Source organism: Ciconia boyciana, chromosome 1 (assembly GCF_034638445.1).
Source record: "Ciconia boyciana chromosome 1, ASM3463844v1, whole genome shotgun sequence".
In the NCBI taxonomy this organism is placed as follows: domain Eukaryota; kingdom Metazoa; phylum Chordata; class Aves; order Ciconiiformes; family Ciconiidae; genus Ciconia; species Ciconia boyciana.
Window position 1 is genome coordinate 134,111,789 of NC_132934.1, and position 17,896 is coordinate 134,129,684.

Genomic DNA, 17,896 nt, shown 5'->3' on the forward strand with positions numbered 1-17,896 from the left:
ATCTACATATAAAAGCAATTTAATATGATGCCACAGGACCTCCCTACTCTCTTTCTGCTTGCCCTCTCTCAATCAGTATCTTCCTCTGACAATCAGATATGCTTTCTGTTTTTTAGCAGCACTGCAGTTCTGTGGAAAGATACTGCTGTTCATGGGAACTTCTCAGCCCCAGTTTCTCATGCATTATCCTTGGAGTTTAGGTCTTTATTCAGGGTCTCTCTTGATATAAACATACAGCACGCTGCATAATTAGACTTTGAGTTAGGCCTGTAGGTGTTACCATAACACAGTTAAATTCAATTAGTAGCTACAGCAGTAAGTACCTAGCTGGATCTGCAACTATTGTTTTGCATTTTTTTTTCTCAGTATCAGTGTCTGCTGCTTTGCAGTTACCAAAGGTGGATTTAACAGTAGGTCTCATAAATTTTGGAGGAGTTGTTGAAAGCTCAGTGAGCATTAATCAGTATCAAAATGGTGGATGTTAATGCTCTTTGGCATGTGTTCCTGTTTGCAGGGTGAAGATAGGCAAGCTATCAGAATTTCTTACCACCTCTTTTCATACATATCTGAGCTTCCTGGATCCAGACTGTGACGTAAAACTGTTTGATGACCCTAATGAAGGCCGTAATAGTCCTGACAGTGAATATGGAGGCTATCCAGCAGATTTCTGTGAAAAAGGTAGTGTTTTTTTCATTTCAGTTTTTTTTCTGTCAAGTTCTATCAGCAAAGCCTGGGTTTACCTACAATGCAGAGTCTATTTCGTGTACAGTTGCCAATCATTCAGGTTTCTCATGCATCAGTCTGAGGACAGTGCCTGCATGACTTAATTTGGAGAAGGAATTTGTGTATATTCTTCCTACGTTCATAGTAGGGCGTTGACCAGTAACTGCTGCAGTAAAGCTGAGTCTGAAGAATCGGCAGATGGGTGGGGGTGTGGAAGAGGCTAGAGGGAGGAGGAGACTGTGAGGAGTCATAGACAAGAGCTTGTGTGGAAGAGATGATAGAATCATAGAATCATTTAGGTTGGAAAAGACCTTTAAGATGATCGAGTGCAACCATGATCTGTGGACTACCAGCAAGATAAAAACACTTTTGCTTCCTTTCAAAGGGAAAAACAACTTCTTAATGTAAGTGTTTTCAAAGTGTCAAAAACTGATTAATTTTTTTTTCTTTCCGATTTGTTCAGCTTAAAAATCTCTTGCTTATGATACTCTTGCATTTTTGTGTGCCCTTCTATATAAGCAAGAAGAGAGTAGTGTGTTTGAAAAAGAAAGCACTGATAAATTATGCTTTTACCTTTAATAAACCTTTCATGTATGTCACACTAGAAAGCCAGGATGAGCTGGATCAGTATATAAATGATGTCCTGCAGAGTACAGCACTGAAGTCATACCTGCCTCCAACTTCAAAGAACGCGAATCAACCACCTGTGTTCAGTGCAAACCATTCCACAAAAGAGATACTCTCAATAATGGCCAAGACAAAGGGGTTGGAGGTTCCAGGTATTTCTCCCTATTATTTATTTAGTGATAATAATAGAAAACCTGTTTTGGGTGCTACAAGGGGTAAGTTCAAGTATTTCAAAATTCTGCCATTTAAAAAGAACTAGTGGCAGAAGTATGTTGTAGTTACCAAGAAATAAGAACGAGTCTGAAGCTGTTACTGTTGTATTCCCACAGTATCCCATGTCTTGGTGTATACATAAATAACCTGATATGACATTTAATCAAAGTTAATGTTATGGAAACTGCTAAAGCTTCTCAGTTGGATAGAATTTCAGAACCTGAGTCAGTGAATTCTTTTTTTTTGTCTTTGTTTATACAAAGGCAGACAAAATGTACTTTCTTATTTTAATGAAGTTGTGGTGAAATGAAATGTTTCAATGCCAGAAAAACATAAGTACGCGCATGTAGTTTCTAAATTTGTAAGAACAAATGGAGTAGAGAGGGAGGACAGTATTCCTAATTATGCTACATTTCTAATAGACTGATTGGAGGATTTACACCAAAATAATGCTTTGACTTAATTTGTAAATAGATTCCAACATGTGCATTGTTTGATATGTAGGTATGTAGTATTTAGTGCCCTGGTTAAGGGAAGGCTTCCCTTCACTTCAGTGTAAATTAATAACTTCCAAGCTTTTTTGTTAGTCTTTTCTCCCATCTTTCATGTGCCACACCATCTGATCCTCTATTGAATTCAACATATGAAGTTAACAGAGCATTAGCCTGCATTTAGCATTATAATTTTAATTATGATATCTTACCAGTTAGACCATTTTCTCCACATACTTCCTGTTAATATGTTTAAAACACTTAGCAGGGTCAGGTCATTGGGCTGTAGAATTTCTGAGACATGGGCCATCATAAGAGGTATCAATTGAGCATGTACTGCCTGAGCCTTTGACATGCTGATCTCAGAAGCTCTTGGAGCAAGCCTACAAGGAGATAAGGTTCAGAATGTGAGCTTGTCTCTGAGTTCCATGCACAGCATCTCAGAAGCGTTGCCTCTGTATTTTGACTCTTGGAGGTATTTCTGTTGTTTTTACCTAGTATAGTTGCTTCATGTAGGTGTTTTCGATTTTCATGTTACTGAAACGGACTTTTTTTTCTTTTTTCTGGTGGCTTTGCTTTCCAGCTGTGTCTATGTCTCTTCCCACTAAAGTTCTGAACACGCACCGGAAGTCTCTGAATCTAGTTGATAATCCCCATTTCTTTGAGACAAAGGTAAGCTGTGGGAATTTTTATGCTGTTTGTGTTTTTAGGACACAATACTGTGGCCTTTCCTGTGTTTCCCAGCCAAACTTCATGCTAGTTCTCATTACCCTTCACAGACAAGCCATTCTGCCTGAGGCACCAGTTAGCTGCTCCCTTGTTTTGGAATTTATTTTTTGGCTGGGTGAAGGTTTTTTGGTTAAATAGACATTATCAAGTGGAAAATTTTTAATTGTGTGTGCCAAAGAGAAAATAATATAGTAGGTGCTTATTTTTAAAGGCCAAAGGTTAAGCCATCGTCTTTAATTCTAACTGAATACACAAAGGGACAGACGGGATGTTCACAGAAATGCTGAAATGCTACTTGTAGTAATGTCTGGGCAGGAGGGGAGTGTGTGAAAGGACAGGTGTCCTTAAGGCACCAGCCAAAGCCCACTACAAGGCATGAAGATGGGGTTGTGCTGGGCACTTGTTTTGTCTTCATGTATGAGACTGGCTGCTGAGAATGGTTACAGGATGTTGTATCCAGCCTCCTGAAGGATTCTGCTCTACAGGCTCTGTTTGTGGAAATGGTATTTTAGGACCATATAAATTGCTGAATAGCTTATTAAACAAAACTTATTTTCATCCAAGAACTCACCACAGCATTGCATGGTCTGATTAGTTAACATGATAGTTTCATAAGCTTGGGAAATTTATGATGGCAACATCTGCATTCATAAAACACCACATATATACAGGTTAGAGTTGGAACTCAAAAAGCTCTAAATTATTTGAACTAAAAAGTGGTAGTATCTTTCTGCTTTTCTTTTTACAAGTAACAGCAAATGACAGGAAAAGCATGCAAATAATTTAGTTTCCTTCTTTGACAAAATATTTCTTTGTTTTGTCCAAAAAATGGCTTTCCTTGTTGATTGAACCAAAACTAGAGACAAAGTTCCATTGTGGGTGTTGTGTTTCCTGGGATTAGTCTCCTTTTCATGTCTGCAGTAGTCTGGCAAGAGCTATGTGATGTGTCTGTATTTCAAGCGCAAAGTTATGTTACAAGTCTGTTGTATTGTTTAATGGGAAGTTACTGTTTGAATTGGAGCTGCTACTTTTTTCAAGATCATTTCTTTGATTTTACATCCATCTTTGTTATCAGGACTGTGAAAATGTTTTGCACTTACCTAAAGATGCTCATGGTGATTTGGATTGCAGGAAGCTTGTTGAGCAGCTGAAGGAATGTCCAACGCTCCATGATCAAGCAGATATCTTATATGTCTTGCATATACTAAAGTGAGTTGTCTGAGTATAAACTTTAGCATCTTTAAGTTTGGTCACAGTTATCTGATTGTTCTTGTGCAAAAGTTTTCCACTGTTCAGAGTTGTGTTTTGAGGGGAGAGGTTAAAATATTTTGTGCTTTAATAAGCATATTTTCAGTTGACTTGATTACATAAATAATTTGGATACAAAAAAAATGCTTGTGCAAATTGCAGAGTTGATTGGCACACAGTTGCGAATACATACAGGCTCCAAGGCTCACAAGTGAAATGCACAAATCCTTTCCATGAATGAGAACACGCTTTGCTATGTTTGTGGCTCTCTGTTGAGATCACAAAGATTTGGTGTGATTTTTATACACAAGAAGGGAAGTGGAGGGAAACTTCATCTTGTCATTTTCTAACTAAAAGCAAAATGCAATTTTAATGAATAGTCACTATTTTTCCTCTAATCCCTCTGCATGTTTAAGTGCACCACTGGCTAAAACTCGGTGCTCTTCAAAACATTCTTGGAAACAGTCTAACCCCAGCTGCTGGGGTTAGTAAACAGCTGCTATTTAAATAGGTTTGCTGGGAACAAAATGCAAATACAAACCAATGGAATCATCTTCTGGAGTGCATTTATTGGGAGTTTTTTCCTGTGCGGAAGAATACTGCTGGAACCTGGCAGGAAGTTAGCTTTGGGTGCAAAACCTGGCAGGAAGTTAGCTTTGGGTGCAAAGGCAAGCATGTGTTAATCACAGATGGTCTTCCTTACTGCTACAAGGATTGCATTTTTGTTTATTTTAGTCTTCCTCCTGTGAGGACCTCTTCTTTGGTCTTCTTGATTTCCCAAGCAAAATGTTTAGCAGCCCCTCTTAAAAAGCAAAGGAGATCCTGGAAAAAAAAATTGTTTACCTACATGCAACACCCTTAATTTCCAGTTCTGCACTTATTTCATCGTGGGAGTCTGTTGGGCAGGCAGGTGGACTTCTGGTGGACTCTGTCCCTCTGGCAGGAGTTGAAAGGTGCTTCAAAACATTATCAAAGAGAAGCCATAATGCAGTGAATTTCAAAACCAGGAGAGGAACAGAAATCTCCTTTGCTTTTTCAGTAATGGTGTAAGCAGCATGGAAGCTTAGTTAATAACTAAGAAGCAGGGCAAAAAACTTAGAGCCCCCTGAGACATCTGAAAAATGGGTGCAGTCTTCAGCAGTACTGAAGACACTGCTGAACTCTGCTCTGAAAAAGTACCACATGGAGCCTTCCTCCAGCAAACTCTCCGCGTGCATGCTCAGTTTAAAGCCTGGTGGGAAATCCCTTGGGTGGTTGCTTTGAAGTCACAGGCTCATGGCTAAGTGAGTGCTCAAGTTAATATGAAAGTCCCTGCTATCAGGAGGGTTTTGTCCACTTCACTTTTGTCCAGCTGATCTCTGGTGAAGGCCCACGCGTCCCACGTACTACTTAATTCTGTCACCAAAATGAGCAATGCCATCAAAATTGGGCTGCTTGTTGTGTGGTAAGGTTAAGCAGAGTAGCATTTTATCTGATGACAGTTACCTTCTATGTCTTTTCTGGCAGAGGCGCTGACTGGGACACAGAGCTGGATGGACAATATGGCGTGACTGTTCATTGCCTACTCAATGAGCTCTACAGAAAGGCAGGCCTCAATCAAGAATGGGGCTTGATCCGTTATATTTCTGGTATACTCAAAAAGAGAGTGGAAGTCCTGGCTGAGGTATGAAATATAAATAATGCTGGTTCAGTTCCCTGCCTGGAAACGGAGATAAAACTACCAGTTTGCCAGTGGGGCTTGCACTTGCCCTCTTCTGGTCTTACTTCACAACTTATGTAGTGCAGCATTTTTCAGTAAACACTGGTTGCTTTTCTGATCTAAAATCTTATTATGACATTTTTACCTTTCATCTGTACTGTGAACTGTGCTAATGTTGGCATGGACTGAGAATGTCACACTGTAAATGATTGTGAAGGCTTCATTTTGTCTCTGTTAATTGGAGATGCTTGATTATGTGCTTTGAAAGCTGTAGTTGTCATTGGTAATTGTCTATTGCTATTGTGATAGCATGAACACTTTTGGAGCACCAGTATGTCAAGGTGCTAGTGATGATGCAAAAACATGTTCTGCCGATTCCCGTCCCATCAGGCAGACAGTCTGCCATGTGCATGGATGTGGATGTTCAGAGGCCTTAAAGTATCTGGGACTATTAAATGGTAACAAGAAAGTTCCACTGTAAGGGTACAGATTTGATTTTGAACATTACAAAAATGTTTCATCTCAAGTACTCTAATGTATTTGTTTAATTTCCTACTTATCCCTGTAAATTTCTGAAGAGCTCTTTCTCTAATTCCTGGCTATTTTCAAAGCTTTGACTGTCACACCTAGGATGCCCTATTTTAGTGACAGTCATATCTGCAGGGAGCAATTTGTGATAATCGCCATGCATGGTACTGCATTAAGCCCATAACCTTTTCCATCCTCAAGACATGATGGACAAGCAGTACAGACATGCTCACAGAAAGCCGTGTATGTTCAATTGAGAAGACACTGATAAAGATTTGGGGAGGAAGAGAGTAGAGATGATCTGTTTTGTTCCATGTTAAGGGAGGGAAAATAGGCTCTTCAAAATCAGAGGAACATTGCTCTGTGAGGTCTTTGGTTCAGGATGCTAAAACAGGTAAACTGAACACCCACTTTTAAAGGAGGTTGATATAAAAGAGTAAACACTGTGGTATTGGGGGAAGCACCTATTTCAGAATGTATCAGGGTGCCTCATTCAGGAATGTGATGCGGTATGTTCAGTGTTTGTTTGTTTTAAGAGATATATTAGTACACAGGGATTTTTTTTTTTTAGCTAATACTGCCAAGTTTTTCATTGATTAAAAATGTTTTTTGCCTTAAATAAAGAACAAACATTTATCTTATGATAAAGAATAAAGTCCTTCATTGATCTGCCAGCCCCACTGGAGTCCCTAATCATTATGCTGCTGATTTCACTGAGCAGGGAAGCAGGCTTTCAGCTTGGGCAGACTCTTGATAGCTCTTTTGACCTCAGGGGATCTTTGGCAACTAGTTAACAGCATTCTGCTGGATCTGCATGTCTGGTCATTAATAGAAACGCACTTTAAAATTGCTAAAGAAACGCTTCATTTTTGGGAATTAACAGCTTAATCACTTCCATGACTCAGAGAAAGGTCTCTTGCTTTCTGTCACATTGATAGGCATGCACAGACCTTCTGTCACACCACAAGCAACTTACAGTGGGCCTGCCACCAGAACCCCGTGAGAAAATCATTACCGCGTAAGTTGGAGCTCTGCCTCAGTTACAGAAGCAGCGTGCCCTTCATCTTCCTGCCGGTACCATTCTACTGCTATTATCTTTTTTTAAAACTTACTCCCCACCTTCAGAAGGAATTGCAGCCACCCAGGCAGAATCGCAGGTACCTTTGTGGTGCAAAGAGGTTTCTGGGTGACTTGGTTCCGGTGCTTGTTCAAGAGGTTAATAGCAAGTGCCTGAGTCACTGCTAACTGTGGTTTGCCTTCTTGCAGCCCACTGCCACCTGAGGAGCTCACAGATCTTATCTATGAAGCCAGCGGCCAAGACATCAGTATTGCAGTCCTGACACAGGTATGCAGCATGTGTAAAAAGGGTTCTTCCAGCTGTGCCCAGTGTGGTGCCAGTGTTTGCTCTGTGACTGGGAGAGCCAAGAGGACCCACTCTGAATGGGTGCCCTTATGGATTTGTCCTTACAGGAAATAATTATGTACTTGGCGATGTACGTCCGGTCACAGCCTAGTCTTTTTGTGGAGATGCTCAGGCTCCGCATTGGTCTGATAATTCAGGTGATGGCCACTGAGCTGGCTCGGAGTCTGAAATGCTCAGGTAAGAGCAATTTTATCATAAGGGTAATTAGGGTGTTATTTCTGCTTCACCTCAGTGGTTGACTTTTCATTTGTATGTGTTAAATCCTTTTATTAACTTCTTCATTCAGCATGTGCAGTTACAAGCTTTGAAAATAACTTATCTTTTTGACTTAATGAAAGATTGCTGCCCCCCCTATCCCCCAGTTATTCAAACTGAAGTGGATATTACTTAAGTCCTCTGACTTTCAGTAAGTGCTTGAGGTCCAGGTCATCAAATTGCACATGTGTGTGTATTTAGGCATCTGATGCCACTAATGTAAGTGAGAATTAGGACCCTAGGTATCTTCTGAATATTTGAGCCTTATTTCATACTTCTGGTAATTTTTATTCAAAGTAACTTCTGATATTCTTCCTTTTATGTGTAAGCCTTCTCCCTTGAATGTGCTTAGCTGAAAAATATTTGTTGTTTAGATTTCAGCTAGTAATATGTTGTGTTGCCAGGTCAGTAAAAAAAATTCTTACGGGCCCCTGAGATGTTGCATATGCCCTACAAAAACCCAAGAATCAAGTAACAAACAAGTGGTGCAAGGAAAAAATATTTTAAAACTCTTTTTGCAAGAGAAAAGTAAAACTAGAGAGAAATCATGATTGAAGAGAGATCTGAAAAATCATTGCAGAATTTTCCGCATTTAAAGGGGTCAGAAGTCTAAGAAGGAGCAGTCATGAAAAGTAATCAAGTTAATGTGACAAATATTGACACTTAGGAGTGTCAAATGCTGACACTTAGGAGCATGATCTGGGCCATATTTTTGTGGCTCAGCTCTTGTTAGTGTTTCTAATGGCCTAGCACACCCTAAAGGGTGATAACTTTGTGGAAGCATATTTTCTGGTCTCCCCGGTTTTCTCCCTCCTGGAGTCCCTGGGAGGGGTTAGATGGAGCCAACTTTGGACACTGCTGCTCTCTAACTTGAGTGGCTAGCTGCCACTGTGGGGTGGCAGGTTTCTCCCTTAGGAGAAGTTGACAAAAGGAGCCAAGTAATTTTCTGGGATAATTCTGTTTCTGTATGAAGAGTGTACAGAAAGCCCTGTTTACCCAAACCTGTAGCTGAATAGCGGAAGCTGCTTTGTTCACAGTGCAAAGCCTCTCTTTCCTGGGATCCCTTTTGTTATTCTTTAGCCTTAAAAGCCAGCTGCTTTGTACACTGCCCTCAGCTGCATTGCTGCCTTTTCCATGTTCTCCTCTGGGAGATTTGTCTGCGCACACACATGTGCTCATGTGCATGCATGTGCTTTTTCTCTCTCTCACTTACAAGCATGATCCTTTAATCAAATAAAACACAAGTCTTCCACATGCATGCATTTCTTTATGGGATAACTCTGGCTCTGTAGTTTAGATCTGCATGTCATCTGCTTTTGGGAGGTGGCTGTAATGCCTTTCCAAGTGATCTTGCCCTATAAAGGAGCAACTGCTTTCTCATCATCAGCTTCAGGGCGATTTCACACAAGCTGCAGTATACTATTCACTAATGCAAATAGTGTTATTTCCATGCAGTGTTTGTTGTTTAGTCTTGAAATGTATTTTCTTTGAAATGTGACTCTACATATTAGTTTTTTTAGAGGAAGTGCTAGCCACAAGGGAAATGTGACTGAACTTAATTCAGTCAGCAGTTCACTTAGGAAAACAACCTATAAAGCAACCTATGATGTTTGTCTTTTTTCTTTTTGTTTGGTTTTAACTAGGTGAAGAAGCTTCAGAGAGTTTGATGAATCTAAGTCCCTTTGATATGAAAAATCTCCTACACCATATTCTCAGTGGAAAAGAGTTTGGTGTGGAAAGAAGCTGTAAGTTATCCACTTGGGTACTTGGTTAAGTGAGAACTATAAATACAAAGTTAGATTGTCTTATAAGTGGGAATCTACTCTCTTGGCATATAAAATAGAGGTATAGGTAATGTATTAATCATGGGTGGCCAGTACCTGTGTATGTGTGCTGTGGAATAAACAAAACAGATACGATGGAAGCTGTCCTGCACTGAAATAAGATTGTATCAAGTTTTCAGTGATAAGAAGGCAAACTTTTAAAATGAAGAAATTTTATATGACCGAATGAAGACGATAAAAAGGGCATATCTAACCTGCCTTCAAGGAGCATGTCTGTGATGCCCAGGTATTCCTGACTGGCATTTCAGCCATTCTGAAGTCTGACGGCTTCATTCTTAAACCGTCAGACTCATTCTAACTCTGTCTTTTGAAGCTATGATTGCTCAGTGTTTTGGAAAATCAGGTCCCAATATCCAAGTATGGATCTAGGCCCCTGACTTGATATAACCAGGTTTGAACTATTGACATGATTTGAAAGGATGCTGTCACCAAGAGCATTGTACACTTGTGAAAGGATACGCTTTTATCTTCTAGATAAAAATTCATCTGTTTTTCTACCCCCTAGAATTTTAAAAATGTCCATTTGCTTCTTTTAGTGCGACCTGTAGATTCCTCTTCATCTAGCCCTGCGATTTCTATTCATGAAATGGGGCATTCTGGAGCAACTAAAACAGAAAGAAGTGGTATTACTAAATTGAAGAGTGAGATGAAGCAGGTGAGGGTTTTCCGTCAATGCTCATGAGAAAATGCAGCTGTTCTGCTACTGTGTTATTTTAGATTTTTGTGTGTTAATTTGAGGCGACCATTTTTAATGCCAAATAGATTCTTGGTAAATGACAGAAGTTTTCAAAGATCATTTGGTTAAAAGATGATGGCTAAATAGAAAGCAGTAAAGGGATGTTTCCTCCAAACATGTACTTCCTTTTTTGTTCTCGTTTCACATGCTGAATATAGAAGAACTTGAACAAACTCTAGTGCATTCATGACATCAACTTTAAAACAGCTCTTTAATCCTCTTTAGCTAAGGAAAGGTCAGATGTACAGAGTGAAGCTTTCATGCAAACAGCATTCATTTTTATACTCTGCACAAGTTGCTAATGTGGTCCACGTGCCTTTTGGAAAAGATACACTTGGAAAAGAAATCTTGATTTTTTTTTTTTTTTTCCTTCCTGTTTTGTTTCTTCAGGAATGGAGGATGATTACTGCTAGAATATACATATATTTAAGTTCAATACTTTAAAGTACACAGCAACTGAACATATGAAGTAATATCATAGGAAAATACCTCCAAAATATTCTGAATGAATGTGACCAATTGTTTTGTTATAAGCATTTTTGATTTCTCTTTTTTTATGTTTCTATTAGTAATTTTCTTTTGCTCTAGATAAACAGGAAGGTAGTGATCAAGTAAAATACATTTATAAGAATCAATGGCATCATATTGTTCAGCCTGGGTTGTTCGGCCTGGAGAAGAGAAGGCTCCAGGGAGACCTTGTTGTGGTCTTTCAGTATACAAAGGTGGCTTATAAGAAAGGTGCAGAGAGACTTTTTGGCAAGGGCTGGTATGACAGGACAAGGGGCAATGGATTTAAAGTGAAAGGGTAGTTTTGGATTGAGCATAAGGAAGAAATTTTTTACGATGAGGGTGGTGAGCCACTGGAACAGGTTGCCCAGAGGTGTTGTGGATGCCCCATCATTGGAAGTGTTCACGGTCAGGCTTGGACGGGGCTTTGAGCAACCTGATGTAGTGAAAGATGTCCCTGCCCACAGCAGGGGGGTTGGACTAGATGATCTGTGAAGGTCCCTTCCAACCCAAACCATGCTGTGATTCTATATTAGAAACATATTTTTAAAACACATTGTCTTCTGAGAGCTTATCAAGCCTGAGTCATTTAATCTGAGGCCATTTCTGCAAGTTTCTGAGGAAGTATGTGATGTTTGATCGTATGAAACAGATTTGCTCGATAAGCCTTCAGAAAGGAGTGGCATTTCTGCATGGTCTTGACATGGAGCGTTTGATGACGACAGTAAAGTTCAGTTAATGATTCTTCACAGGACACGATCAGGCAGGGAAGCAAAGGCACCTGTGAAACGCACAGTGTCTGTCTCACGAGACCTGTTCGCCACGTTTGAACCATACCGCTGCCTGGGCACGGTCGTGGCCGAGCCTCGTGGTACGGCTGTGGCTGTGAAGGTGCTGTGGCTGCTTTCCACCAGCCCTGAAGTGACTTTGGGGGTTCAGTCTGAGCAGGGCTTGCCGTCATATAGCAGGTGTCTGACTTCAGCGCCTTTCTAGGAAGGAAGAGGGACTAGGCACTAGGTGGCAGCATTATTTTGTTTTAAATATAGAGGTGGGCCTGAGCTGAAACACTTGGACCTTTGTTGAGGTTGGAAATGTATTTCCTGCGTTGCTTTTGCATTAGATGGAAATTTGGTATTTTGCATAGAGGAGGAGTTGGCTGGTTTTATTTTTGTTCCCCCCACCTTGCCATTCATGCTGCTTCCTGCTACATCTCACTGCATTCTCTGAATAATTCACTAGATGCTAATTTAATGCCATTTTGGCTGGGGGGTGGGGGGACAGGTGTCAAATTTGTGTTGCAAGGAACGTTTCAAGTACTTGCACGAATATCTCTGCACCAGAGCTCAGGTGTTGAGCGACTGCAGCTCTTTTTATGTGCTGCCGTTGTTTCTTGAGTCTGAACATCAAGCCTTTGCCTGGGTCTGAACCATTAACACAATTAGGAGGCATGGCTTGGGGTGGACAGTTACAGAAAAGTGCTGTAAGTCTGAGGTGGTGCATCCACATTTCAGCGAAAATTTTGCCTTGCAGCTGTTTGTTTAGCGCTGCCCACCCAGTTGGCAGCCCGCAGACTTTCTGCAGCAAGATGACCTTCTCATGCAAAGAGAAGCTGCTGACATTGCAATGAATGGGGAATGGAAGCGGGGAACTTGGGATTTTTTCCCAGTCCTGAGTCACAGGGAAGCTTTTGCGTGCATCTTACTGTGGCAGTTTGTGTTGGCCATGCTTGGAGCTCAGTGCATGGCGTGGGAAGCTTGTGGCTGCACCACAACCAAGGAGGCTCCTGGCACAGCATGGTCTGCCTTGTGGTGACCCTGGGAATCGGCAGTAGGTTCTGAAGTCCTGAAGCGCAGCTGAAGTGCCCCGAAGTCAGCTGAAGCGCAGCGCAGCACTGCAAGAGTCCAGGGGCTGTCGCAGTTTTCCCCTGAGTACCTGAGCTTTTCCTGTGTTTCTTGTCTTTGCACAGACGGGTTACTTAACCTTGTTTGCATGCTGTTCTGTCATGGCTGTCTGTCTGATGTGTTGGTGTCTGTTTTTGTTTTGTAGTTCTTTCATGAGGGCCACTCCATGTCCAGCATCATGTTCGCTTCCACGGTAAAACACCGTCTGCAGCTCTGCACCTGCTCTTCACCCTGCGTGTGTGTGCAAGGGTCTTAGCTCTAGACACCTCCCGTGGCTTCTCCTGCATAAAAACTTGTTTTCAAACCCTACCTCTTTGTTTTGTTCATCTTAATTGGGAACCAGTTCTCATTAGTAATCTTTTAACAGCAGTTGAGTCTTGCATTTAGATCCACTTAGTTCTTCTGAAGCTTAAGCAGTTGTAGCAGATAAAGCACTATAGCAGATTTAGCTACTTGATGGTGGATTATGTTACAGGTGTCATCAGTATTTAAAAGTAATGTAGCGTTGATTAATGCTGGCAGTCTATGGACATTAATGAACCCAGGACAGCTTCAGGTTGCTGAGACAGGGGTTTTATGGGCGTGGGTATCTCCTCAGGCAGTCATCTTCTTTCAAGGCAGAGAATTGTAGCCCTTCTTAAGCTCTCGCTGTTAAGAAAGAAGATAGTTGTTTAAATATTTTACCAACAGAAACCTCAACAATTTAAAGTAAGTCTGACGCTCCCAATCTGTCATGAAGAGATGGAAAGCTTGCAGCTACGTGTGCACTTTAAACTGGCAGTTGTGATTCATGGTTCTCTGCGTCTGCAGACTTGCTGTTGATGGCATACCTCCCAAGTGTCCTAAATACACAACTGCAGAGCACCACTAGCCCTGTGGCCTGGCCTGACGACTGCCAGATTGCTGTTGCCTCTCTCTTCCCCCATACCAGTGCAGAAAGGCAAGCTTCAACTGTGTGTTTGACTCAAGTGCACAGAATCGTTCAGTGAGATCTTTGCTTCTCTGAACCACCTGAGTAGCCAGATTGATTACTGTATGCAGATAGATTTCTCTACATTGGCACCCACCTTCCTGCTGACCTCCTGCATCCCCTAGCTCTGCGCAACAGGGTGGAGGAAGTTCTGTCTGTGTCAGTGTGCAGTGGAAAGGAACAGCATGCATCCAGCCATCAAGGGAACACCACTTATGCCTCACTGACACCAATAGGAATGAATACGGACTTTGTTTGCATTTGTTGGTCTTTTTGCAGAGCTTGACTGTGTAGGGTCAGTGAGCCTATCCTTTGCAAACGTAGTTTTCGTTCTTATTTCCCACCTTCTCCAGTACTTTGCTCAGGCAGTTCTTTACTCAGAGATGATGGGATTTGAGATGGGGCTGTCAGTGAAGTCCTTTCTGGGCTGAAAGTAATAGGTGTGCAAAAAGGAACGAGGAAACAGAGTACAGTCTTTGGGAGTGCAAAGAGTAGGCAGACTGCGTGTGTGGAAATGGGAACAAGAATTTGGTGGTAGTGCTACAACTTTGAAGATGATTTGCTGCCTAATTTAGTCTCCAAGTCTGGTAGAGTCAAATAATAGAACAATAGAGCAATAAAGGAAACAAGACTGATAATTACAGAGAGGCAGGCATGATGATTACATGACCACATGAAGTCAATTTTTAATCATCTACTTACTTTAATGGAGCTTTTTGCATGGAGGACCTCTCTTGCTGGACACATGGACCCTTTGGTTCTCTTACGACAGTGAGCCCAAAGTCCGAGTCAGACTCACCTGCAAATCCCACCATTTTGCACACCAGTGACACTGCCCTGGCAGCCAGCTCATGCTTGTTAAAATAGTCATGCCTTGTGTTGAACCAAGCGGTGAAGTTTACTGCGTTATGCCTTGTTGAACTGCTTGCCTGTTTTGTTGAGAAATGATTGAAGTGCTAGAGAAGTGAAGTTTCTTGTGAAGGAAAGAGAAGGGGATCAATCCTGCTCTGTCATCTTGTATGACATCATGGCCTGTATTTTTTCCCTGGTTCTGAGGTAGCATTGTAACAGAATGATGCATGCACCAGGAGTAGCACTTGGGGTGGTAGAAGGCGACTAACCAAGGCTTTAATGTTTCTTACAGAGGGGCAGTACTCCATCATCTCCCACTAGTACTTCTCCTACCGGCTCCAATGGAGACATGAGCTGGGGTGACCGAAAAGGGCAGTGGCTGCGCAGAAGAAGACTTGATGGTGCTATTAACAGAGTTCCTGTTGGCTTTTATGAGAAGGTGTGGAAAATCCTTCAGAAGGTAAGTTGACAGCTGTGGAGGGCAGGAAGCAAGCAAGCTGTACGGTAACTTGGAGACGTGGTGGTCCAGAGGCAACGTGTTGCCAAGAGTTGATGTTGGTCTTCAGCTGGAAGACTGGTGGAAACTAGAGTCATTAGGATTGTGTCTCTTGAACATAAAAGGGCTCCATTAACACAAGTTCACATGTTTGTTTGAAAGTGTATTTTTCTCTGAAACTGCTGGTGCTGAATTTCAGCTGAACGATTCTGTTCCACCACTGTCTGGTTTGCATCACCCGTGGCCTAATGCAGGTCGTGGTCAGTCCCGCTGAGGGGCACTGCAATGCAGTGCAGTTTGTGTGCTCCAGTTCAGAAAGGCTGCAAGGAATGAAGTAGGAAACTGCACTGACTCTACCAAAATGTCTTGAGATGTCTGGCTGGCTCTTCTGAGCTGCATGGCATTCTTAAAATTTTTTTGTTTGTTTTTAAGTGAAAAGTAATCCTTGCTAGCAACTTGGAGATCAGGGGTATGGAAATGTGTTGAAGCAGCTCTCCAGGAAAGAGGAGAGGGGAATTACGAATTTTTACTAATTTCAAAGTGATTATGTGGCTGTTCTCCTGCTTTGCTGGATTAAAGCCAACATTTGGCACCTTGGAGCACTGAGGTGTTCATGCCTACACAGTTGGGAAAAATGTGCGTCACCAGCTCAGGTTGATTTTGGTTGTCCTTCTAAAATCACTTATGCTGAAGCTGTTAGTGTTGATGTCAGCCAAGACAAGTCATATCTGACCTCATGGCTATTTACTAATGGGATCTTTCAGTAGGGCGAGCATCACTTCTGTCCTGACCTAACGTAATAGCTGGGAGTATTGGAAATGTTTTCTGGCTATTAAAATCAATTGTGTTTATTTAAGTTGTCTTCAATATTTCATTCGTAAACTCTCTTTGGACTGTTCATAAAAGCTCTCTCTTCTTGGTGCGTTTCTGTACCTCAGGTACCCAGAAATGTCATTCCTTAGCCTGCCTTCTCACCGTTTAGGTTTTGTCACTCTTTTCATGTACACCACTTGGTATTTCTAATACCACCTCTCCCCCACTGTTGGTGGCCCATGTCGAAGCACCACAACATGTTGACATCCTTGAGTTGTGGTGCCCTGGATCTGAAACACTTAACTAAATGTTGTTTTGGTGAAAATAAAAAATAAAGGTTCTCACTTTCGTGGTCTGTTGTTGTGCTTTTGCATTATCTTTTATTCCTACATCCTTTCCCACAGAATGTTCTCATTGATTTGTTTTCCTCCTTTGTGTGCCTCTTGCTGTAGTGGCTCTCTAAGTATTTTCCTCCCCTTCAGTAGCTGGACTGGAACACAGCACACTCTCTATGTGTCATGTCAGGCTATTTCTAACATTTGCCAGGTTACATAGTAACTTCTTCAGCAAAGGTGAAATAATATTTTAACAGGTTTTGTTGTTGTTGTTTGAGGTTTTTTGTGGTTTTTTGTGGTTTGTTTTGTTTTTTTTTTTAACTGAGGGTTGTTACGTATTGGCTGGTATCCGAGAACGCTCAGATTTACTTGCAAGAACTGTAATTTCTGTTCATTGTCAAAATGTTGTTGTTTCAGTGCCATGGTCTGTCCATTGATGGGTATGTCCTTCCTTCTTCAACCACCAGAGAGGTAACGTAAAATGCCAATGATTTTCTAGCCCCGTGACTGAATGTTTGGTTTGACAATATAAGATGCAGTGGTGCTGCTGTTGCCAGATCCTTGGTTTTAAGAAGGTTAGAAGATCTGGACCTTTCCCCAGCACTTCCGCCAGCTTCCCCCGGGCCGCGCAGATGAGTTCCTCCCAGGCAGGCCTGGGAGCAGGTTTGTGGCAGGTTTTCCCCTTGGCCAAGCCTGCCCTCTGCACACCTTCACTGACCCCATGCGCCCACGGAGCAGTGCTTGAAAGAGGGTGGCTGATGGCAGTCCTTTGGGCAGGGTGAGGAGAGAGCACAGCTGTGTTGGAATGAAGCAGACATGTTGCTTGCTGGCTTTTTTTTTAGTATGCTGCAACAGCAGCCGGTGTATTTTGGCATCACAGTCTCAAAAGTAAATACCAATTAAGGATGATTGTTTCTAACCAAAGCTTTGACTCTCTGAATCCATAACCTTTCCTTACATTTTTTTTCCTTAGTTGAATTGCCACTGTGTCTTTAGGCACTATAGCAAGTTTTGCATTCACATCTATAAAACAAACTCCTGTGAACAGCAATCCATTGGCGGAAGAGAGGTGCTTCTGTGCCGGAGACACTTTGTCCTGTCTGGTTCCCTCAGATTTGTCTCTGGCTTCCTTTTCTTCTGAGGGATGGTGGTAACAGCTGAAGACAGGAGCTGGAATTTTCTGCCAAATTTAAACCTTTTTTTGCAGAATGGAGAGCTTTATTTATTCCTATTGTGTAGATAAATAGGCTTATATTTTTAGCCTGTCAGACCTAGACAGTATCTAATTTTGCTGTTTAAAGGAATCAAACAAAATAAGCACAAGCCTCCTAAGGCAGCAGCCTTTCACATAACATCCATACAGCTATGCCAGTACACATTAGGCTGCTCTACAAACAATATAGCTATATCTCTGTGTGGAAAAGCATTCTCTCTAAGCAGGTGGTTATTTTTAAAACTCAACAGTAATTTTGGCTTTGCAACTAACCTGCGGTGCCAAAAAGATAC

The 17,896-nt window shown here is 41.6% G+C and overlaps 1 protein-coding gene across 2 annotated transcripts in view; it reads left to right on the forward strand.

Moving 5' to 3' along the window:
• Positions 1-17,896, forward strand: part of PHKA2 (phosphorylase kinase regulatory subunit alpha 2) — a 48,927-nt gene that overhangs the window by 25,132 nt on the left and 5,899 nt on the right. The window contains exons 18-30 of one of the 2 annotated variants that reach the window (XM_072849130.1): positions 515-678; positions 1,329-1,502; positions 2,638-2,726; positions 3,859-3,992; positions 5,538-5,694; positions 7,197-7,276; positions 7,525-7,603; positions 7,729-7,858; positions 9,580-9,681; positions 10,317-10,435; positions 13,070-13,117; positions 15,039-15,206; positions 16,808-16,861. In XM_072849130.1, coding sequence (XP_072705231.1) covers positions 515-678; positions 1,329-1,502; positions 2,638-2,726; positions 3,859-3,992; positions 5,538-5,694; positions 7,197-7,276; positions 7,525-7,603; positions 7,729-7,858; positions 9,580-9,681; positions 10,317-10,435; positions 13,070-13,117; positions 15,039-15,206; positions 16,808-16,861 — 1,498 coding nt within the window. The remainder of the gene's footprint in view (positions 1-514; positions 679-1,328; positions 1,503-2,637; positions 2,727-3,858; positions 3,993-5,537; positions 5,695-7,196; positions 7,277-7,524; positions 7,604-7,728; positions 7,859-9,579; positions 9,682-10,316; positions 10,436-13,069; positions 13,118-15,038; positions 15,207-16,807; positions 16,862-17,896) is intronic. The other variant, XM_072849139.1, reaches the window with a different exon arrangement.